Raw genomic sequence first — 23,128 nt, 5'->3', positions numbered from 1 at the left:
ATGGAGACCAAACAGGAGCCATCCGCTGTGTGGAGTCAGACATCTAACAATGATTCAGACAACGGCACACAGGTCTGAACAGTCCATGAAGTGCTGTATTAGAGTCATCATAAGCAATAGAGAAGGATGCAGTACATTTGCATGCATCGGAGGACGTTTTAAGCATCTCAAGATTTGTCTTTCAAACACACTCACCAGATACTGTCTTCTGTAAACTGCTTCTAGTTGCTGCTAAACCTCCAAAATTCTACTTTTATAATTATAGCTAACAGAGAATAGTGGCATTATCCAAGTAGTGGTTCCTTACTCTTTAACCCACGTGTTGTCATCCAGTTAACCATTAACTCGTCCTTCCAGATCAAAATTGAATTTGATTTGTGCTTTTCCCATGTTTTTGTCATTTTTTTCTGATTTATTTCTCACTTTTCCCAGCTTTTGGCACTTTAAAAAAAAAAAAAAACCTGAGCTGGTTTAATAACAGGTTTTACACTTATTCTTGGAATTCATGTTCAACAAACCTCATTCCCTCATCAAATTATACATATGTTTTTAGTTAAAAAGGCAGAACCATGAGTGATTTTGACTAATAGTTAAGATCAGAGGATGTTGAGTGGATCACAGATGGGTAGATGTCAAAGTTTAGTCCGGATACTGTTTGGAAACCATTTAAAAAAAAAAGAAAAAAGAACTCAAATGCTATAAGATTAAATAAAATACCCCAAATCAAAGTTATCAATGTTACCTGAAGAACGTAAGGAACCATCCATATTATTTTTGGGCAATTTGGTTGAAAGTAATCTAACATTTCTGATGTAAAACACTTTGAAACGGGCCACTTTGACCCGAGGACAACACAAGGGTTAAAAGGACTTCAGAAGGACAAAAATGCATAATCATTTCACCCACACATACTATGTTGATGTAGGATTTATGGGGGGCGAGTCCCACTCAGAAAGTGTGATGATGATGATGATGATGATGATGCTGCTGCAGGTGGCTCAAAGCCTGTGTGTCTTGATCACATTTATTGCAGGTGCATTTTGAAGGCGGCACAGTGGCCCAGATAGTGTACAGTGGCGATCAGGCGGAGCGAGGACAGCAGCAGGTGGTTTATACAGCAGACGGGAACTCCTACACCTCTGTAGAGTCGGCAGAGCACACGCTGGTTTACATCCATCCTGCAGATGGCACTCAGGTAAGAACGGATCTTTTAAGAACTTACGTGACACATGAACATCAAACATTGATGGGAAGAACCATAGTGTTGTGTTGTGTTGTGCTGGCTTTTATGGTAAGGTAAGCTTGACCCTGTTTGTAATATTTGATAAAACCCTTTCAAGAGTTTAAAGGTCCCAAGGCATGAAAATTTCACTTTGAGTTTTATTTTTTAACATTAATATGCGTTCCCCCAGCCTGCCTATGGTCCCCCAGTGTCTAGAAATGGCGATAGGTGTTAACCAAGCCCTGGGTATCCGTCTCTGCCTTTTTCGCAAGTTCACGTAAGATAGAACCCCAAAACCAACAGTTTGTTTCCATCCAGACAAGAAGAGAGGAAACAAATCCGCGCTGTGTTTTCAAAGTGTAGCGCAGTGAGCACTGTGTATTTTATTTTGAAAATAAAGCAGAGCTTTTATTTTGTTTCTGTGCTTGCTTTCCTGTCCCGCACAATCTGAATTGTGCTGAACAGCTGCGGAGCTCTACGGCCTCCGGCAAAAATAGAAGCTCTGCCTATCTGCTCCGGAGGGCTGGGGATAGCCGGAGCTGGGACGGAGTTGTAACGCAACCGTTCCGCGGTCTGTGAAAATACACATCGACTTTAATGGAAACCTAATGACTCCGCAGCCGTTACACAGTTGGTGGAAATAGTGGGTCAGATTGGCCAATATCGAATCTTCCTCTTATGACGTCATAAGGGGATAGGTTACCGCCCCTTTCTGTGTTTTGCCCGCCTAGTGATTTTGGCCCAGCCATGAGAAAGAGAGAGAGAGAGAGAGAGAGACATCATGGCCTGCAAACAAGGGAAGCATGGCAGGTAGTCAAGGCCACCCCCCCAATAGCATTTAAAGCTACGGACACAGAAATGGCACATACTAAGAAAAGCTCATTGTGGGACTGGCTCTAGTGGCTGTAATTCTGCACCAAGGGACTTCAGATACAGTATTAGGGGACCACTAAGGTTTATATAAAAGAGACTTCAGATACAGTATTAGGGGACCATTAAGGTCTATATAAAAGAGAGACTTCAGATACAGTATTAGGGGACCACTTAAGTCTATATAAAAGAGACTTCAGATACAGTATTAGGGGACCACTTAAGTCTATATAAAAGAGACTTCAGATACAGTATTAGGGGACCACTAAGGTCTATATAAAAGAGACTTCAGATACAGTATTAGGGGACCACTAAGGTCTATATAAAAAAGACTTCAGATACAGTATTAGGGGACCACTTAAGTCTATATAAAAGAGACTTCAGATACAGTATTAAAGCACCACTAAGGTCTATATAAAAGCATCCATAAACCAGCATGTCACAGGACCTTTTAATATATTTTCACGTTCTTTCTTCAAATGTTCAGAGTACACAGGAATTAGTATGTATGCATGCACTCGGCCCTGCACGTTATGCTCACAGCTCTGTATTTCTTTCAGACTGTATTTGCTGATCAGCCACAAGTGGCTTACATTCAGCAGGATGGTACAACGCAACAGGTAAATTTACCATGTAGGCTACTGTAACCTGTCATGTCATTTTTTTTTTTTTTTAAATATTTTTTGTTACTTTAAAGCAATGTAATCTCATTCATAGGTCACAGTTCTGCTGCCCAGTGGACAGAACATGAATGCTGCCAATCTACATGTTCTCAGTAATGTAGCAGAGGCTCCCCAAGCTATCCTGGAGACAGTTTCCCAGGTGAGGACACTTTGTGTTGTTTACCTTACCAAACAAGTGAATGGTATGTGTCTGCTCTCATCTGAACCCACAGTCATAGCAAAAACATTGTGTTGTCCCTCAGGTAAGTGGACTCTGTGCAGTTCATATGTAACTTGCATTGAGATATTTGTAGTGCAGATACAGTATAATGGCATGTAGGCTTGCAATGGTATGACATTTTCACGGTATGATAACCATCCCGGAATACATCACTGTTTTTTGGTTTTCATTACTTTAAGGGTCATTGTAACTTTTCATTTTTTTTTTTTAAAGTACACTTTTTAATACGCTAGATAAGCAAATGTAAACCACATAACAACCGTCAATTTTCATATCATGCCGTGAAACTGGTTTATTGTTGCAACCCTAATGGCATGGGATATAGGATACACAAAAATAATCTTCAGAAATCTCACAGGTGAGCATTCAGAGATTTGGATTTTATTTTAAGTTTATACAGTACATTACATTTTTATTGCATTGTTACATGTGAACGAGCCTGAAAATGAGAACTTGTGAGTGTGTCTAACTTCAAGATAAACAGAACACCCTTCAACCTTTGCAATGATCAAACACACACAGGAGCACCTGTCTGTGTCCAATTCGCTCCCCTCCTCCATGGCTGAAATGGCGGACCCCCCCAGCAGTCCCCTCGGGGCCACAGACTCCACAGATGATTCTGACGAAGATGAGGATGAAGATTCTGAGCTGGATGACTGGGAACCTCGTCAGCCTCAGTCCTTCAACCCTCACAGCCTCTGTAAGTAGGGATGCTAAATTGTAAATTAATACATTTCTGACGGATAGCTGACCCTTTTTAACCATCAACCGAACCGTTAACAATCCAAATTTTATTCTTAATTTGTCACATGCAGACAAAGTACAATGTCTTTCTCAGGGACTCTTTGACATATGGCCGGAGGAGCCTGGGATTGAACTCTTGCGGTTGAGGGGCGACCACTCCACCTCCTTGCCACAAGCCACCCAAGCGTTAACCAAAAACCAGGCAACAAAGTCCCAGTTCACTCGTCCAGGAGGCTCGGACATACTTTTCACCTTCTGTGGACAGCTGTGGACTTGTACGGGTCGCACTGCCACAATGTTCCGTGCAATGTCTTGAACACATGCAGCCACTTTGCTGGAACCACTTGTGCGACCAAAACAAGTCCACAGCGGCACGTGCCATGTATGTCTGAGCCCGTCTCCACCGAATTCGCCTGCTAGTTTGCCAGCTGTGTGTCTGCCTGGCATACTCTGTGTAGGATGGCAGATTTGACCGTGCCGGTCCTTATCGATATATTGGCGGTTTTCCACTGCGTGGTATCTACTCGACTCGCCTCGACTCTACTCGCCATTTTTGGTTTTCCGTTACAAAAAAAAGTCCCTGGGACCTGCTACCAGGTACTTTTTTTAGTCCTACCTCAGTCGAGGTTCCAAGCGAGCCGAGGCGATACCAAAAGGTGACGTGGAAACCTGCAGACTGCTGGTTGGTCGGATCACCGCGTGTTGCAAACAAGAGTGCGGAGTGTGTGTCCAGAACAAACGGGACATTTAAAAAAAAAATAAAAAAAAATAAAAAAAAATCTAGCCAGACACCGACAGATTATCTATTCTCTGCACTATTCTCACTTCTCAACTGTTCAATATTAAGGGCTATTAGGGGTTTTATGTCATTTCCAATATTGCACACTGTTACTCAAAAAAAAACAAGACAACATATCAAAGAAAAGTTTTTATTTAGCTTTTCAAGTAGCGCATCAAACCATCCCGTACATTCCGGTCTTCTTCCTCTGCACCCTGTGACAGTGCCCCCCCCTGGCTCTGCTGGCCCAGATGCATCCCAGTCGTTGTCATAAGCCTCTCCGTGATTCTCATAAAGATTATACAAAGCCCAGCAGGTCAGAACATTGAACGCCCACCAGACGGTCTGCGGCGGCGATTTTGCAAAGCGTGAATGCTCTGAAACACAAACAGTAAACAGCATACGTATTTTGGTGTGTAATCGTGGTTGCTAAAGTTCATGTACTTCATATAGCGTGTAGTAAATACTGACCGGGGCCCCTAACACATGCAAATGTTAGCTAACGTTACCAGGAAAACTTAACTTACCCTTTTCTGTCGGCGAACAACCGTCATGTCGACGTCTGAACTCCGTCGGAATTCCCAAACTCCCGTTTTTTTTCAGCGGCAGTTTTTGTTGCTTCCTTCAGCTTCTTTTGACGCAAAACATTTCTTCTTGCTGCGGCGAGTATGCGACGTGCTGTTGTGAGTCGCGTTGAAAATTACATCATCACGCGTAGCTATGGTGACCAGCCACGCTGAGGCGCTACTCAATCTGCAATGGAAAACGGACGTAGAATGCGTCGAGTCGAGTAGAGGCGAGTCGTGGCGAGTCGAGTCGAGCTGTTACCAGCAGTGGAAAAACGCCATAGAGGCATGTGTCACGTAGCTGTCTGCGGTGAGCTCCGTCCAGCTCAGAGCTACGAGCAAAAAGAAATAGCTTAAAACACAACTATGCATGTTAATTAACAGTTTTCCTTTACAATACAAAAATAGTTATTTTTAAATAGGATTTTTTTATTTTAGTTTTAATAATATTGTTTCACACTGTTAACTAGTCTATATCTACAACATTCCTCTTTCTTTGTGGTGGAGTTCTAAACTCCGGTGGATTTCTGAGGACTATGGTGAACTGTACCTCAGATCTCTGCAGGGTAAATCCAGACAACAAGCTAAACTATCTGTCCAATCTGAGTTTTCTGTTTTCTGTTGCACAACTAAAACAACCTTCGAACGTACATGTTTCACCAAAACAAGTTCCTTCCCGAGGCTGTTTTACAGCGGCACCGGTGCTCCGTCCGGCGCGTTGCGTCGACCAAGAGGATTGTGATTGGTTTAAAAAAAAAAAAAGCCAAAAAACCAGAGCATGTTTTTCACCCTTCACAGTGCTGTGGAGGAAGTTTAGTTACTGGCAAAATTCTTATTGTTGGTTAACTGTAAAGCGGTAAATTATTAATTACATCCCGTTCTGTCAGTGACGTGGTAGTTGTAACAAAGCCGCCTGGTCTGTCACGAGCCACTCATGTAGAACAGGCCGCTGAGTATCTTGAGTCGTGACTGTGTAATGATGGTCTAATCGATGACACTCCGCCCACTGATTTGGCATTGACCTGACAGTAGTATTTTAATGCATTTCTAAATACATACAGTACATGTTTTTCTTGATAAGCAATTTGTGTTCTAATTTGCTTTCAAGTCAAGTCACAAATCTGTCAAATAAAAAATGAATGCAGAATAGAATTGCAGCCCATTAAAACCACAGATGTCTTGTCCTGTGGCTGTGGACACTTTTTTGAGCTGAACATTCTTCTTTATTTTAATACAGTGTCTTCGGTGGTAATTTGTGTCTCATTGATCTCTCTTAGGGTGTGAGGAGTGTAACATTGCCAACCCGTCTGTGTGTCTGAAGCACGGCCCTCTGCACCCCATCCCCAACCGGCCCGTCATGTCCAAGGCCCGGGCCAGTCTGCCTCTGGTCCTCTACATCGATCGCTTCCTGGGCGGGGTGTTCTCCAAGAGACGCATCCCTAAGCGCACACAGTTTGGTCCTGTGGAGGGACCCCTGGTTCCTCAGAGTGAAATGCAGGACCACTACATTCATCTCAAAGTAATTTAGCCATCTGATTGCTATTGAGTTAGGGTTCTGTGTTACGCTGCACTGGGTAAAATGCAGTGGTGGAATGTAATTGAGTACATATACTCGAGTACTGTACTTAAGTACAAATGTTGAGGTACTTTGCTTAACTTGGGTCTTTTCTTTTCATGCCACTTTCTACTTCTACTCCATTACATTTTAGAGAGAAATATTGTACTTTTTACTCCACTACATTCATCTGACAGCTTTAGTTACTTGTTACTTTACACATTAGGAGTTTTGCCAACAAAACACATGTAGTTTATCAAATCTGATGTTTTATCATAAATAACTAGCCAACAATATAAGGGCCTACAAGTCCAGCTGAGATGATTAGACCATTAAACACACAACTGTTTGGATCCTTTACACTTTCTAAAATGGGAGGATTTTTATTCATTAAGTACTTTTTCTTTGAATACTTGAAGTACATTTTCTGTATTATTTTAATGCAGGACTTTCACTTTTAACAGAGTATTTGTACAGTGTGGTAATAGTAGATCTGAATACTTCTTCCACCACTGACTAAAATGTTAATGTAATACAAACACCCATCTCCTACCATCTTCTCTATTAAGTGAAGACCTGCTTGTTAAATTTGACGTTCTGATACTGGGTAGGGATACTTCTTGGCTGCAGGAAGTGACAATACTTCAAAATCCTAATTGTCTTTGTCTCCCTTTTCATTTTAGTGTAGTTAGAAATAAAGTAATCAGAGTTGTGAAAGAATTGCAATACAAACACCCAGAAGCAAAGAGGGCAACATTTGTTATAATAGTGTCCTAACAAAGAAACAAAAAAGGAGTTTACAGCTTTAGGTTAAGTTGGGTAATTGAGAACTAAGGGAAATGTTAGGAAGTGCAGTCAAAGGTTTCACTTTTCCGGTTTGGTTTCTAACCAGATTTCTGCTGGTTGTCTTAGCTGTGCATGCTGGATGCGGAGAAAGATGGAGAGAAGTCTGATGACACGTGGCTGGACCTTTCTGACGAGGACAGCTGTAACTGGATGATGTTTGTGCGACCGGCTCAGAACCACCTGGAGCAGAACCTGGTGGCCTACCAGTACGGCTCGGAGATATTTTACACAACCATCAAGAACATCCAACCCAAACAAGAGCTCAAGGTTTGTGTTGGTCATTTCTCCTGCTTCAACAGTATATGATATGAAACCGAAATGGCAACACTCAGATCCACGGACCTTTGCCGCGGTGGGAGAAGGCGCAGAATCGCGACACACCCCTTCCAACTCCAAGTTATCCTTCCCATCCAATGCTACCACTTCTTTAAAGTACTATTAGTATTAGTTGTTTTGGTGCTTCATCGCCCTTTTTTGGGTAAACTCAGCTAACTATAAAGATAGATATGGGGGGGAGGGTATCTCGCAAACTTGATTAGTGATGTTATAGCCGCGAAGTGAATGCAGCATTAGCAACAGTAGGCTAATTCATGAGGGTGCTATTTTATGTGTGAGCTAATATTGCGCATCTGTTCACGTGCGCTGCAAGAGTTATGTTTCTGTTTATTGACTGTGTAATTCAGTGCAAATATAACCGAGAATGTAATTTATTCTCAGTAACGATGGTATATTAAATTATTACTGTTGCTCTGTTTAACGTTCCACTGCACTGTCGTTACGCAGATCACGGAGCTGTGATTGACGTCACAGTTAAGTGAAAGTGGGTCAAGATGTAATGCACTACCCCTATCAGCAGGTGACAGCATTGCCATTTAATGTTGTCTACTTACAGAGGGCATTTAAATGTATGTCTGATGACCAGTTAGCCCATGGTAGAAAAAGAGATAGTAAAATAAAAAATGCTTACCCCCTCCATCCATATATAGAGACATGTGTCACTTAGCTGGCTGTTGTGGTAATATAGTATCTAAAACCATCAGGTCAAATCTGTTTAATTTCTATTTTGTTTTTAACACAACTATACAGGTCTGAAGAATGTCAGTGTCAAAAAATAGTCAATAACTGCAACTTAAAAAAGAGTGGTGCGCTTGGTGTAACAGCTTTTGAGAAGGTTGCTAATCTAATCAACTTTTTTTCTAGAAACAATATTTTGGACAGATGCGTATGAAATGCACTGGCCTATACCATATTGCAGTATGTTAAATATGGATATATTAAGCTATAATATAATGTTAAGAAACATTGATTGTGTAAAAGAGATTGCCAAGAGATGTATTGACCTTTTATTGCAGTCGGTTGAGAGAGCCACAAACCTAGCAGAAAAAAGAGTAGGATGCTTGTGTAATACACTTTTCCTACATACTTAAGGATGGGAACATTGACGTGTTCACCTGTAATGGCTTTTTTTTTCCTACCATGGTTACCAAAAACAGTTAAGATAGGATCTTTCTGTAACATTTCTGCCCAGATATGTTTCTCAGGAGGTGGCGGAGACAAGCCAGAGCTGAAAAGGGAAATCCCAATCCCAGTAAATAAAGGAAATCTGAGTTGGCTGTAGTCATTTGTGTAATTTATTTTACATTTCCTTCTGAAGGTGTGGTATGCGGCATCATATGCAGAATTTGTCAATCAGAAGATCCACGATGTTACAGAAGAAGAGAAAAAAGGTTAGTCCCGTACTTCGCTTAATATCAACACATGTCTCAGCCCTGCTGTGGTGTGATGTGTCCCATTACAAATCCCAACCGTACTAGGTCCTCCTCCTCACTTTGTATTGTTCCTTGTTGAAACCGTTTCTGATTCGGATTCCCTCAGTGCTCCGGGAGCAGGAGAAGAACTGGCCTTGCTATGAGTGTAACCGCCGCTTTGTGAGCTCTGAACAGCTGCAGCAACATCTCAACATGCATGACGACAAAGTACACTCTGTTACCAGGTAAAAACTTACCATATTTTCCATTTTGTCTTTCCTTTTCTTGTCACATTAAAATCCAAATGACCCATCCACTGTGTCTTTCAGATCCAGAGGCCGGGGGCGAGGCAGAGGCAGGAGGAGATTTGGGACAGGAAGAAGACCGGGGCGGCCCCCTAAATTTATACGCTTGGATGCACCCGTAGACGCCGGTGGGGACAAGACAGTAAGGGACACATTTGTTTAGGATTCTGTGTTAAATCGACACTGTGACACCTTTGGAAAAATTTAACTGCACGTCGCTCGGCCATGGCTTGGTTGTTTTGCATTTCCCCCCCGACTCATTTCCTGGTTCTCCTTCTCCATAAGCAACATGAAATCAAGGAGAGGGTTAACTTCTCCTGCTACGGATTTCCCACAGTGGTCAGAAAGCCCAGGGGAGACACTTTGTTTCCCTCACTATGACTCTAGACTCGCCACTCGCTCCGAAGCTAATCACCGTCACTCTCACACTCGCTCTACAACACACACACACACACACACACACACACACACACACACACACACAGGCCGGCCCTTCTATTCTCTTAAAGAAGTACAAATAAATCGGGCCACTTACGTAGTCTATGGAGAAAGATCTGAATGGAGCCTCTGCAGAAGCACAAATCACGCTTAATATGTGCTGTGTTGTTTAATCCACTGGTTCCCAACCTTTTTGCTCTGAGGCCCCCCCACAGCCCTGTCAGACGAACTTGCATACCCCTTCGTCAATTTAAATTGTGTTTTCTTATGTATGTAAGAACATACGTAGCCTTCTAGGCTACTACTACTGGGAGTGAAGCTAAATGTCTATCAACTTTACTTTAAGCCATTACTTTTTAATAACTATTTCAGTTGTTGGCTTCTTTTTAAACCCTTTGTCCATTGCTTTGGATAAACATTTTTTCAAGTTTAATTGTTACTTATAGCTAGTTATTTCATCTGCTTTCACTTGCTAACTAGTTTTTTACATTGTTACATAACTGCAACATGTGGTGTTCAGATGTTACAGTTGACTTCATGTTATTAGGGGGATATTTTCTTCCAATCAAATCATAATATGTTGTTTTAGTTGAACTAAGATCTGTCTGCATACCCTCTGCAGAAGTATTCCCTAGGGCAGGGGTCTTCAACAGGGGGTCCACGACCCCTAGGGGGTCCGCGGAGGTACTGCATGGGGGTTGCGAAAGTTTTGGTTGATTAGACTTTTTTTTATATTCCCCCCCCCCCCCTGCAATTTTTTCCACTAATTGAAATGTCTTTAAATACACATTAACATGAATTCAACACACTGTAGTAAACAGATAAATGGAGGCAGAAGATGTCTTTCAGTCATCAATGCACACATGGCACTATAGGACCAGTTTGATATAACACAATTTTATACAATATATATAATTAGGAGGTCCCCGCTCCATCTTGCCATCAGTTTGGGGTTCCTTGGCCTGGAAAACGTTGAAGACCCCTGCCCTAGGGTACACTTGTTGTACTGGATCACTGGATTAAGTGATTAGTTGACCTGGCTTGGAAAAATTGTGACTGACCTTTTTTATTTACCTTTTTGAATCAGGAGATTATGGAACTGACAGAGAAGGCGCTGGAGGAGCAAGTGGAGGGAGCTCAGAACGGGATGAAGGTGGTGGAGATGGAGGTGGAGGCCGGGGCCGAGGGCCAGCTTCTACCCCCTGCAGGAGAACCAGAGCCAGAGTCGGTCACCCCGTCCTCCAACACGGCCCTGTCGGTCCCACTAAAGGAGGACCCTGCACACAGCAGCCCTTCAGACAGCCACCTCACATCTCAGGACATGCGCCGTGCCAAGAGGATCCGGGTAAGACTGCTGCGGTCGCTGAGACGTAGGGGTGTGACGAGACACTCGGCTTACGAGATCATACACGAGATTGGGTTCACAAGAACTAGATGAGATTTTAACAATATTTCTTTAGGATATAACAATTTTTGAAATTATTTTTTCAATATTTCATTCAAAACATACAACTCGCAATATGAACATTACCCCCCACTCTTCGTCATCACCACCCAGCCAAACAAAAACCAAGAAAAGATGACACAACTACAATATTCAACACCATTCAACAAAATAACAGCATACACAAAGCTTCTTCCAGAAAACTCAGGTCCTTCCCTCTTTTCACTTGTAGATCAGTCAAACCACCCTAGCCATCTCACAAGCCCACCCACCAAATGAAAAAGGAGCACTGAAAGGTTTTGCCATAGACTCAATTCACTGGCTTCTCTCCTGTATAACTTATGCATAGCCTCATCAGACCTAATAACTGCAGCGAAAGCTTCTAAATTCTACTTGAAGCTGTGTGTGACCTTCTAGCCCAACTACTTTAGTTTCCGCCAATTAAAAATAAAAACAGTAAAAATAACAAAAATGAATGACCACAGGTCTTATTTTTTTGAAGTGCAAACCATAATCAAAGTAGTACTCTAGGAATAATCAAAGTGCAAAGAGAGACCAACCAAATTGTTTTCTTCAAGCATGATCAATCCACTCAGCCTAAGGTATGGACATGAATATGAGCATGTCCACGACTGTGTCTCCTGCAGTTGAAAAGACGATTTTCTCGCGGTGATTACGTTCTAGCGCACAAACAAATAACCATCCAACACTCACACAGATGATTCTGTGGAACAGAGAATCATTTTCTATTTCCTCCTCTGCATTTTCTTGATTGCAGCAGTAAGCAAGGACGTAGCTACTCTAGTGTTGATTTATGACCATTTCAAGATGAGCGGAGAACATTTCTCTTCCTTTGATATCATCATTAAAGCTTTAGTGAGTAACTTTTTGATATTAATGAACGACCTTTACATTCAAGCCATTGCCAAATGATTTGCTGCAAAGCTAATTAAAACTCCCAGGCTCCACACAGCTCTCTCTGTACTTCTCAGTATGACTATGTTTTACAGAATGGTGACGCAGAAGCGCCAATGAAGATAATTTCCTACACGACAGTGTTGTTGCTGTCATTACTTAGAATTCCTCATGGGGGCGACAAAAACTGCGCACTATAGCTTTAAAAGTAAAGTTGGCCTCCTGACTTTCATTTTGATAAAGACAGATAGAACATTAAACACCTCTTCTCTCTTTGTTTTAACGCTGGGTTTTACATGCAACTCCGCTGCTGCTCTGCAAAAGTTCAGAGTCAACTTTGGAGAATGGGCGGGAGGAGGGGGGGGGGGAGGGAATCTTCTATGTTAATTTCGAGGTCAAAGCCAAGTTGCGTCATGCTAGCTGTTGCTCTGCACTTGTGTGCTGATATTGCCGCGAGACAACTTTAACAGAGAAATCTCGTCACACTTTGACATTTTACATTTTTAATATCGTCACACCTCTACAGAAATGCAACAGTGTTTGAGTTCGTTTTGTTTTTTTGGTGTCATAGTGGCCATGATTTGCTTTACAACAGTGTGTCTCTCTTCCTCAATGCGTGCTCCCCTCACAGATGGATGTACAGGTGGGTAGGACCTTGAGGATGGCAGAGGAATACATTTGGTTCAAAGATTCTGTCATTTTCCATGGTGTTAATGTTGATGTGACATTTCAGGACATGCCCCCTCCCGCACACTCCATTGCATCCATCACCCTCTCCCCATGTTTCAACAGATCCATGTCAGTCAACACTGCTGGGGGTTTTCTGACAGCAGTTCCTCTGTCTCTCTTTTCCATGGCAGAATGCAGCGCTGCAGCACCTTTTCATCAGGAAGAGCTTCCGTCCTTTTAAATGCACCCACTGTGGCAAGGCCTTCCGGGACAAAGACAAGCTGGAGCAGCACCTGCGGGTCCACGGCCGCGACGCCTACGCCTTTTCCTGCCACATTTGCAGCAAGACCTTCATGAGTGACTCAGCCCTGGAGGACCACCTACTGGTGCACACGGAGAACCGCTCCTACTCTTGTCTCTTGTGCCCAGAAACCTTTGAAAGGCTGGACCTGCTCAAAGACCACGTAGGGGTGCATGCTGTGGAGGGCTGCTTCACCTGTCCTTCCTGCAAGAAGACATTTACGGACTTCATCCAGGTTAGTGATGAATGTCTCATAATCACTATTTGTACAGGATAAGTATTACCTGGTGACCTTTAGTCATTTGGAATAGTTACGGAGGTTGTCTGTGGTCTTAATTTGTCAAGTAAAAATCCCATAGAACCCCAACCCAAGTGCGGTGCGGAGACCTCGCTCTGGCCGCCCCCCATGCGTCTCAGATGCAGTCAACTCTCGGGGTTCAGATATGTACGTAAATATGCTTACTCACATTAAGCTCACAAAAGCAAAGAAGGAGAATGAGATTTATTAAATTAAATAAGAGGCGACGATTGGTCTTTAAGGTAATTGTGGAGTCACTGTGATTGGATGGCTGGGTAGAAAGTGACGGTGTCCAGCGCAGCTTTTTCATTAAAGTTGATAATTCTTCAGTGACGCTCAGCCCCTGGTCACGCTGCTGCTGTATGTAGCATTGTGTGAATACCAGGGTTCCACAGGGTCTTTTTAAAAGTCAGAAATTCCAAATGTTAGGCCTTTAAAAGTCTTCAATTTGCTGAAGTGTTGTGTTCTAGGTCTTAAATGATTTGATACACGACTTACTTTTCCTACGTCCATGCAACACTGCCTCTGTTGGTGTTGTAGTTCTTTCTTCCCATAGTCCAAATATAATTTGCCGTACGTTAGGCCTGCACAATTGATCGTTAAAATTGCAATCTCGATTTACCCTAATCACAATTTCATTTTTAAATAACCATGTTTTTTTGTGTTTTTTTTTATGACTTTGATTCTCATTTAATTTTAAGAGCCGACTGCATCACAAATGCTACTACTTTTCTTCTGTGAGTTTTAAACATAGACTGTATAAAATAGGTTTTAAAGTGCTCCAAAGCTCTGCGATGCTCTCCCTTCTCTTCATTGAAGCCTCTGTTTACAGGCATGTGGTGATGAGCAATGTGCAATAGGTGCCAAAAAAATCTACCTTGGGTACTGCCAATTTGTTTTGTTTTTTCATGGGTCATATGTAATACGCATTACACTTTGTGAGAAAAAGAATTATGGCAGAGAATCGTGATGTGAATATGTACTTTGCAATTACTTTTGTGACTCTACATGTCTTTGTACTTAAATGTCGCAATATAGGTCTCAAATTTCATTAAAAATGGTTTTAAAAAGTCAGAGTACAGTCAGTGATCTTTAGAGGATTTAGTTAATATACAGATGTTATGGTTGTAGAATAAGTCGAATTTCAGTCGAGAGAAGGTTTTCTTTGGTTGTTTTACTCTGTTCTCAGACTGCAAAATGTTCTCTTCCTTAGGTAAAGAAGCATATACGCTGCTTCCATTCAGAGAAGATCTTTCAGTGCTCAAACTGTGAAAAGGCCTTCTGCCGGCCAGACAAGCTGCGTTTGCACATGTTGCGCCACTCTGACCGCAAGGACTTCCTGTGCTCAACATGTGGCAAACAATTCAAGGTAAGATGAAAAGACGGATGATTGAAAGATACCAGTTGGCAGTGTTGGTTAATAAGATGTGAGTTCTCATGTGACATGTCATTTTCCTGTGACATCAAGAGGAAGGATAAGCTGCGGGAGCACATGCAGCGCATGCACAATCCTGACAGAGAGGCCAAGAAGGCTGACCGAATCCACCGCTCCAAAACCCTGAAACTGAAGGTGCCCACCACCGACTTCGAGAGCTTCATGTTCAAATGCCGAGTGTGCATGATGGGGTTCAGACGCAGAGGAATGCTGGTGAGCAACAACTCGCAGAAAGTTTTTTTCATTTTGTTCCTACTGAATTCCAATACACATTGCTTTATTTTACTGGTTCCAGGTCAATCATCTGTCCAAGCGTCATCCAGAGATGCGTATCGATGATGTGCCTGAGCTCACGCTGCCAATTATCAAGCCCAACAGGGACTACTTCTGCCAGTACTGTGACAAGGTTTGTTTCCCCCCGCCTTTTATGTGTACAGTGAGGTTTGGAGGCTGCTTGGCATGCTGTTATTTTATTATTTATTTATGTAATTTCTGCATGGATGCTTATGCTTTGAATCAGACATGCTGATCATTGGTTTAGCCTTTGCCATTTGAATGGTAGCTGACCGTTTTTTCAGGCTTTGGATGCCATTTCAGGGCATTTTAAATCATTTTGGCTGAGCAGCCTAAAAGTTTCTGCACTCCTTTTATATGTTTTTCCCTCTCCAATCAACTTTTTAATCAAAGTCCACTGTTCCTCAGAGCAATGTCTGGGACAACGTATTTTGTATTTCAGTGTGAAATGTTAAAAAAAATAATAAATATGGGCCATAATTGACACCTGTTTCTTCACAAAATCAATCAACTCACTCATTGAATGCAACACTGCTATTATTTTGAACATGCCCCTTTAAATTGCAGGTCCAGTTACACAGAATGAGGAGCATGCATGTCATGATTGTTGGGTCTGTTGGTTTTCTAGGACTCTACAACACTTACTAGTAAATTATTTGCTATGTAGAAATATCACTTTCTACCAAACAATAGGATTTATGAGGTTAGTAACTTTAATATATATTTTTAACTATAAAATAATAATCTGAGCCTGTCAGTTGCAAAACAAGCACTTTTAGTGGACGGAAACTGGCAATGCGCATTGGTCCTATAGGGTTACATTGGCGCCTGGTTCATGACGTGAACGCCGGTTACAGTGTTCTCGCTCCATACTGGACCAATTTCAAAGATGTTTGGTCACATCAGTCACTTACACACCAATGCATAGGGAAAAAAGGATCTAGGTTGAAAAATACGGAAATGACCCTGTACTAAAACGATCAGATTTAATCTCTGTGCAGGTGTACAAGAGTGCCAGTAAGAGGAAAGCACACATACTGAAGAACCACCCCGGGGCAGAATTGCCTCCCAGCATCCGGAAGTTGCGTCCGGCTGCTCCTGGTGAGCCTGACCCCATGTTGAGCACGCACACACAGCTGACTGGCACCATCGCCACTGCACCCGTCTGTTGCCCACACTGTGCCAAACAGTACAGCAGCAAGGTGGGTATAAAGCTCTGTCAAATATATTCTAAATATCCATACAGAGAAACTCTCTGCGTCTGCAGTAAATCACAATTCTCTTCCTGGACAGTCCCAGACCCCAACTGATAACTTTCCATGCGCTTGTATCTCAGACTAAGATGGTTCAGCACATCAGGAAGAAGCATCCAGAGTTTGCCCAACTGGCAAACACCATCCAGGCGCCTCTGACGGCAGCTGTGATCAGCAGTGCTCCTGCAGTCATCAGCGCAGACGGCACTACAGCCGAGGCTGTTGTGGTAAGAAAGGGCTACAATCACGTTAAGTGGATTTCTGAAAATTAGTATTGCATAAACTAAAAAGTGGTAAGAGCAATAGACGTGGGGGAAAACTTCATACAGCATAGTAGGGGTAATACTTTATCAATACACGAAGGCCGAGTATTGATCTTTAATTATATAAATGACACATGAGTATAACTTTTTTGCACTAGAATAATGACATTATTTGCTTTTTCTGTCTACAAGATGGGGCAGTTGAGTTTTTTCCCTTCTGGAATATGTTATAAAATCACAATAATGTCATATTGTAGGGCCTCTGGTGATTCCCAAGAACAAAGCATGTAAATGTCACTATAGAAAACTGGACTCAGTGCAGCAGTAGTAAGGAAAGTAAGGAAGAAAGGGTTAAATAATATACACCAGATATAATAACTTTCTGATTAATTTTCTCCACAGACTACAGATTTGCTCACCCAGGCCATGACGGAGCTTTCTCAAACCCTGACCACAGACTACCGCACAGCGCAGGGAGACTACCAGAGGATCCAGTACATCCCCGTGACTCAGGCGGGAGGCAGCCTGTCCCAGCCGCAACACATCCAGCTGCAGGTGGTGCAAGTGGCCGCGGTAAGATCCAGGATCTGATCTAGGATCTAATTTCTTTTTATCCCTGGAAATCTGACTGAACATTTCAAAACCTTCCTGCTGGACAGTCACAGTTATACTCTTTGACAGCTGCGAGCTGCCTGGTACAAACTCCACACACTCAAAGTAATAGGTTTTATGTAGAGCTAAATACAAAATACAAATTTAAGTTGAGTTGTTGCAAAAATGCCATCGGTTCCCTATTTCCAGCTGCATAAATTTCTATTGTTGTAAATTTAATTTCTTTTAGTTTGGGGATGGTTGTTGGACAAAACAATTTGGCTGAGCCACCGCTGGCTCAAGGAATTAGTGAAGAATTGCCCCCTTTATTTCTATGATGTTTTATATGTATATGTAGGATTTAAAATAACCCACCAGCCGCTATGAAAAGTGAGTGTTAGTGTGAAATTGAACACTACAGTAGGCTATATGCCAGTGTTGTTTTCAATAAAAACACATTTGCACAAAGCAAGCCGATCCACTTTTCCATGTTGATAAGAGCATTAAAATGAGAAAATATTATGCGGACATTTAGAGTAGATAAAAATGTGCCATTAATTGCGCTTTAACTATGACAGTTTTGCGACTAATTGCTTTTAAATATTTTAATTGTTTGACAGCACTAATTTAAACCTTTTTATTTCCTGCTATATTTTTTAAATGTAGTATGCAGGTAAAATAGTAAAAAAACAAATATCAGGATATTTTTGACCAAATACCTCAATGTCGATATTGTGATGATACTGTGGGGTCGACAACTGGTGCTTTCACAAAATATTTACACAATGAGATTTTAGATAAATAATCATCAGTAATGTGGATATAATGGCTAAGTGGGTAAAAGCAAATAATAGAACAGTCTGGTAAGTTAGGAAAATGACATCACTTTACTGTAATGCATCCTTTTAAAAGCAGGAAAAGACATCGATATCCAAAATCTAAGTCGTTATCTATTCTCATATCATGATATCAATAACATATCAACATGTTGCCCAGCCCTAAGAAACCGTAACACATAGGTTTTTTCCTCTGTGCTTCACAGGCTTCCTCCCCACATTCCCAGCACCCGACAGTAGACGTGAGCCAGCTGCATGACCCTCATGGCTACAGCCAGCACTCCATCCAGGTCCAACACATCCAGGTCAATGAGGCCTCAGGCACTGGACAGGGTGCCACTCAGGTAAACCCTCAACCCTCTGAATGAATTGATGAATAATCACACAATTTACCACACATAATAACATGTACTACCACATGTTGGATGCCCCATAATGTTAAGTTTGATGGTAACCGAAAACTAATATCTCTTGACTCGGTTTGTGGTCGCCGGTCAGCCTCTAAGCCCCTCCTCCCAGCAGCCCAGCCAGGAGCTGAGCCCCACCCAGCTGTCCCCCGTGACGTTAGCCCAGAACCACAGCCTGCAGAGCAGCAGCACCCAGCAGCAGCAGCAGCAGCAGGGGGCAGTGCAGCACGCATACATACCCGGGAACTGGAACTACCGCGGCTACTGTGAGTCACACACATGCTCCCATAGCCACCAGTCACACTCTGTATGTTCTGATGGTTAGGGATGGGCATTGTTTTGATTTTAACAGTTCTTTTCCAATCCCGATTCTCAATTCTTTGATGTGTGGAGTTAATTTCAAAGACAAGATGAACAATTTATTTTGATTCAATGGTGGTTCACAGTTTTACTGGGCTTTTCCAACGTAAAATAAAGCCACACTATAGAGCGCCGCTTACTGTATTCCATGGCTGCAACCCAACAAGCACCTTGAAGTTTGGTGGTCGCTACGGAAACCAAATTTTGCCCATGTTAATTTGGAACCGATGATTGGATTCCAAACCACATTTTCGATTCCAAGTTGGAACCGGTTCTCGATTCCCAATCTTGTTGATGGATCTGTACTGGATGACTGGCTCTCAGGGTAACATTACCTTTTTACTGTGGCAGCGTCTGAGATCCAGATGATGGCTCTACCTCACACGCAGTATGTGATCGCTGAGGCCAGCACACCTGTATCTGGAGTCAACAGCAACCAGGTGAAAACGGTGAGTGAATGCTACACGTTGGATGACAGTGTTTGTTTACATCAGCATTATGTATTCCGTGTCTTTATCTAATGGCGTTTTTCCATTAATGGTACCTGCTCGACCGCAGTGCACTGTCCTCCTTTTTCCATTGCAAATTAGTGCATGCGTGAGACAAGCTGTGGCTGGTCGTCATAGCAGCAAACTGCCGTGACTTGACGCAACACACACAGAACGTCGGAGGTGTGTCGGTTTTGATTCTTGGTGTGTTGCCACAGCCAGAAGGCAAATTCGATTCTAATGAGCCTGTAGGCAGCAAAACGACTATTTACCGGTAAACACCATGGGTTTATTCAGGACATATCCACTGAAAATAGGACATCTCTGTAAACAATCTATGATATGTAACATTATTCCATCATTTAGCTAATGAAAAAACAGAAGATATAACAATGAAAAGAAGAATAAAACATGTGAAACCAAATGTTACACCAAACATTCAACTAAATATTGAACATTCGATTAATCGCGGTCTTCACGATTAGCTAATCGCATTCTTTCCAATTTCGATTTGAAAACGATGAATGGTTATGTAACCATAACACATAGGGAATGAGCAGAAATTCTCAATAAAACATGGCGGCTTGCGGTAATGAACTGAACCTCCTGTTTGTGGAACTGAAGGCGTTCTCACTCCTGTCCCGCAGGCACACTACGTGATCTCCGAGGGTCAGACCGAGCTGGATACCAAACCCACTGGTCCCCAGAGCGCCCCCCAGGCCCACGCCGAGCACCTGGAGCAGCAACCGGCCAATCAGCAAGCCACCACGCAGTACATCATCACCACAACCACCAACGGCAGCGGCACTAGTGAAGTTCACATCACCAAACCCTGAGGTGTACAGCGATGAGCACCGCGGACCCGGCACCGACCCGCGGACTGACCCTGCATGCTTACCTCAGCAGCTTGTATGCACATTCATGAACAAAGCCAGTCATACGCACATGGACTCAGGCTTGTGTACATACAGCGCTGGAACTGGGATGAGTTGAAGACCAGCACAGTTTTATGTGTCTGTAAAGTGTTAAAATGTTGAATGAGCTGTTGAGTGTCATGCTTCCAGAACTTTGTGAGAAAATGAAGTTAGTAGAGAGAAAAATGCAGAGTTTTGATTTTGAACAGAATATATATATATATACATATGTATATGACAAAAAGCTGAACACTTGTTTTAAATACACAGCACTGATAAACATTTTCATTGAAGCTGCTAAAACCAGGGACAAGATATTAAAAACAGGGTTCCTGTGAGCGCTTGGAAAGTATGGACGACAGCATACTTTTTTTTTTTTTTTTTTAAGATTATATTTTGGGAATTTTAGGCCTTTTATTTTACAGGACAGCTGGTGGAATGACAAGGGGGGATGATATGCAGCAGAGGGCCAAAGGTTGGGGTTGAACCCCGGCCCACTGCGTTGAGGAGTAAACTGACAATACATTTTAAGGTCTTACTGTGTGAGCCAATGGAGCGGTGGGAAAGTTGTGTTTCTCTGTCCTCATAAAGGTTTGAGTGCCCATTTTACGTATTTCTTAAAGTATAGTTTTTGTTTATGGAATAAAATAAAAAAACTGAAAAATCTGTACAAAATACTGTTTAAAAAGTCCTGTGGTTGGCCTTCCATAACAGTTTGTTGTGTTTCTGCCCAGCACCAACTGTTATATTGTTTGTTACCATATGGTTGCAGATAACTCATGATTTGATGCTGTTTATTTCATTTTTGAAATGTCTGGGACATCTATTTTTTCTTTCTTTCTTTTTTTCATTTAAATCTTTTGGTTTGCCACTGGCACAACTACAACACCTGTTCTATTTTTTTTATTATTTTTATTTTAGTTAAATTCTGAAAAGTAAACAATCAGTTCCACTCTTCCAAGACTCACTGAATGCTACCAAGGGCTCTGGGTGTCAGTATATGTATGTATGTATGTATATATGTGTGTGTGTGTGTATATATATATGTATGTGTGTGTGGGGTGTGTATATATATATATAAATATGTGTGTGTGTGTATAATATGTATATATATATATGTATGTATGTATGTATATGTGTGTGTGTGTGTATATATATATGTATGTGTGTGTGTGTGTGTATATATGTATGTATATATATGTATATGTATGTATATGTGTATATATATATGTATGTATATATATGTATATGTATGTATATGTGTTATATATATATATATATATATATATATATACAGTATGTGTGTATATATATATATTATATATATATATATATATATATATATATATATATATATATATAATATAAAACGGATACAGTCAATCTGAAACTGGGGGATAATTTTGTTGTTGACATATCTAGAAGATAATCATCATGGATTGAATGGCACCTCGGGTGCAGGGTGTGGTTGGAATAACCGCACCCAGCAGTGATGTCACTGGGACCTGGAGGGCACCTGTAAATCACTGCAGCAAGACAAGAAGTTAAACCACCAGAGGCCAGAAAAAACAAGTTAAGTTACTCTAAAAGAGAGAACATGCATTTTCAGATTGCCTTTTCCTGATCAGAGAAACATGTTCCGTTTTCCGAAATGGCACATACTAAGGAAAGCTCATTGTGGGACTGGGTCTAGTGGCTGGAATTCTGCACCAAGGCTAAATTTTGGGAAAGAGACTTCAGATACAGTATAAGGGACCACTAAGGTCTATATAAAAGAGACTTCAGATACAGTATTAGGGGACCACTAAGGTCTATATAAAAGAGACTTCAGATACAGTATTAGGGGATCACTAAGGTCTATCTAAAAGAGACTTCAGATACAGTATTAGGGACCACTATGGTCTATATAAAAGAGACTTCAGATACAGTATTAGGGGACCACTAAGGTCTATATAAAAGCATCCAAAGAGCACCATGTCATGGGACCTTTAATGAACAGCATATATGTTAGGGTTAAAACCGTTAAGGTATATTTTAACATGTCCCACATATCTCCTCACAGTAAAGTGAGGAAGGTAATTCAATTAATAATGTAATTCAGAAGGAAGAGCTCAAAACTTGATAGCAATCACCCTTCCTACTGAAATGCTCATGAGAAAAACATGTGGGGTGCTAGAACTCATTTCTTATTTCACTAAAAAAGTTGTCTATGATGACAACACAAGCTTACACACAAAATGAAGGCCATATGAAATGCCATGAATGTGCCCATTATTTACACAGCTCTATGAAAATAAACCTGTACAACGTGGAATGTTAGAATTAGAAATTTTGAGTTTGATCACATTAAGTGATGATTCTGTCTATGTGTTGAGAAATTAAACTTTTTTACATATTTAGGTTTTCTTTCGACTTCATTATGAATGTGTTAAACTTGGAAGCATGCGGTGCCCAAACTATTTTATAGGACCCCACATTTCAGGTTAATTGGTTTGTCTGGATGCTATTCCTGCTTTTACTGCTAGATGGCAGCATGGCCTCAGAAAACAGACTCGCTTTACAGCATCTTACATTTAAAATGATTGATGATGCGAACAGACATAGGCAACCTCAATTATGTCTTGACTCTTGAGTGTTGACAATTTAAAATGTCCAATCTTCCATTTGTAAACTTCTCTCTCGTGC

The 23,128-nt window shown here is 41.6% G+C and overlaps 1 protein-coding gene across 6 annotated transcripts in view; it reads left to right on the top strand.

Annotated features, from left to right (window-relative positions):
• The window catches only part of prdm10 (PR domain containing 10), a 22,075-nt gene extending 1,271 nt beyond the window's left edge, over positions 1–20,804 (top strand). For 4 of the 6 annotated variants that reach the window (XM_032505878.1, XM_032505877.1, XM_032505875.1 and 1 more), the window contains exons 2-24: positions 1–72; positions 1,034–1,195; positions 2,653–2,712; positions 2,810–2,914; positions 3,518–3,695; positions 6,361–6,602; positions 7,551–7,751; positions 9,139–9,211; positions 9,360–9,477; positions 9,562–9,679; positions 11,063–11,320; positions 12,966–12,977; positions 13,195–13,539; positions 14,816–14,971; positions 15,071–15,250; positions 15,333–15,443; positions 16,333–16,533; positions 16,668–16,811; positions 17,250–17,420; positions 18,481–18,618; positions 18,773–18,947; positions 19,393–19,490; positions 20,177–20,420. The exon at positions 1–72 is cut by the window's left edge. In XM_032505878.1, coding sequence (XP_032361769.1) covers positions 1–72; positions 1,034–1,195; positions 2,653–2,712; positions 2,810–2,914; positions 3,518–3,695; positions 6,361–6,602; positions 7,551–7,751; positions 9,139–9,211; positions 9,360–9,477; positions 9,562–9,679; positions 11,063–11,320; positions 12,966–12,977; positions 13,195–13,539; positions 14,816–14,971; positions 15,071–15,250; positions 15,333–15,443; positions 16,333–16,533; positions 16,668–16,811; positions 17,250–17,420; positions 18,481–18,618; positions 18,773–18,947; positions 19,393–19,490; positions 20,177–20,365 — 3,507 coding nt within the window. In that variant the 3' untranslated portion in view covers positions 20,366–20,420. Of the gene's footprint in view, positions 73–1,033; positions 1,196–2,652; positions 2,713–2,809; positions 2,915–3,517; positions 3,696–6,360; positions 6,603–7,550; positions 7,752–9,138; positions 9,212–9,359; positions 9,478–9,561; positions 9,680–11,062; positions 11,321–12,965; positions 12,978–13,194; positions 13,540–14,815; positions 14,972–15,070; positions 15,251–15,332; positions 15,444–16,332; positions 16,534–16,667; positions 16,812–17,249; positions 17,421–18,480; positions 18,619–18,772; positions 18,948–19,392; positions 19,491–20,176 lie in introns of all 6 variants that reach the window. The other 2 variants (XM_032505879.1, XM_032505880.1) reach the window with 2 other exon arrangements.
• The last annotated feature ends 2,324 nt before the right edge of the window (positions 20,805–23,128 follow it).

Source organism: Etheostoma spectabile, chromosome 3, assembly GCF_008692095.1.
Source record: "Etheostoma spectabile isolate EspeVRDwgs_2016 chromosome 3, UIUC_Espe_1.0, whole genome shotgun sequence".
Taxonomy (NCBI): Eukaryota; Metazoa; Chordata; class Actinopteri; order Perciformes; family Percidae; genus Etheostoma; species Etheostoma spectabile.
Note: the sequence above shows the minus strand (reverse complement) of the source record. Positions and strands in the feature narration are given on the sequence as shown.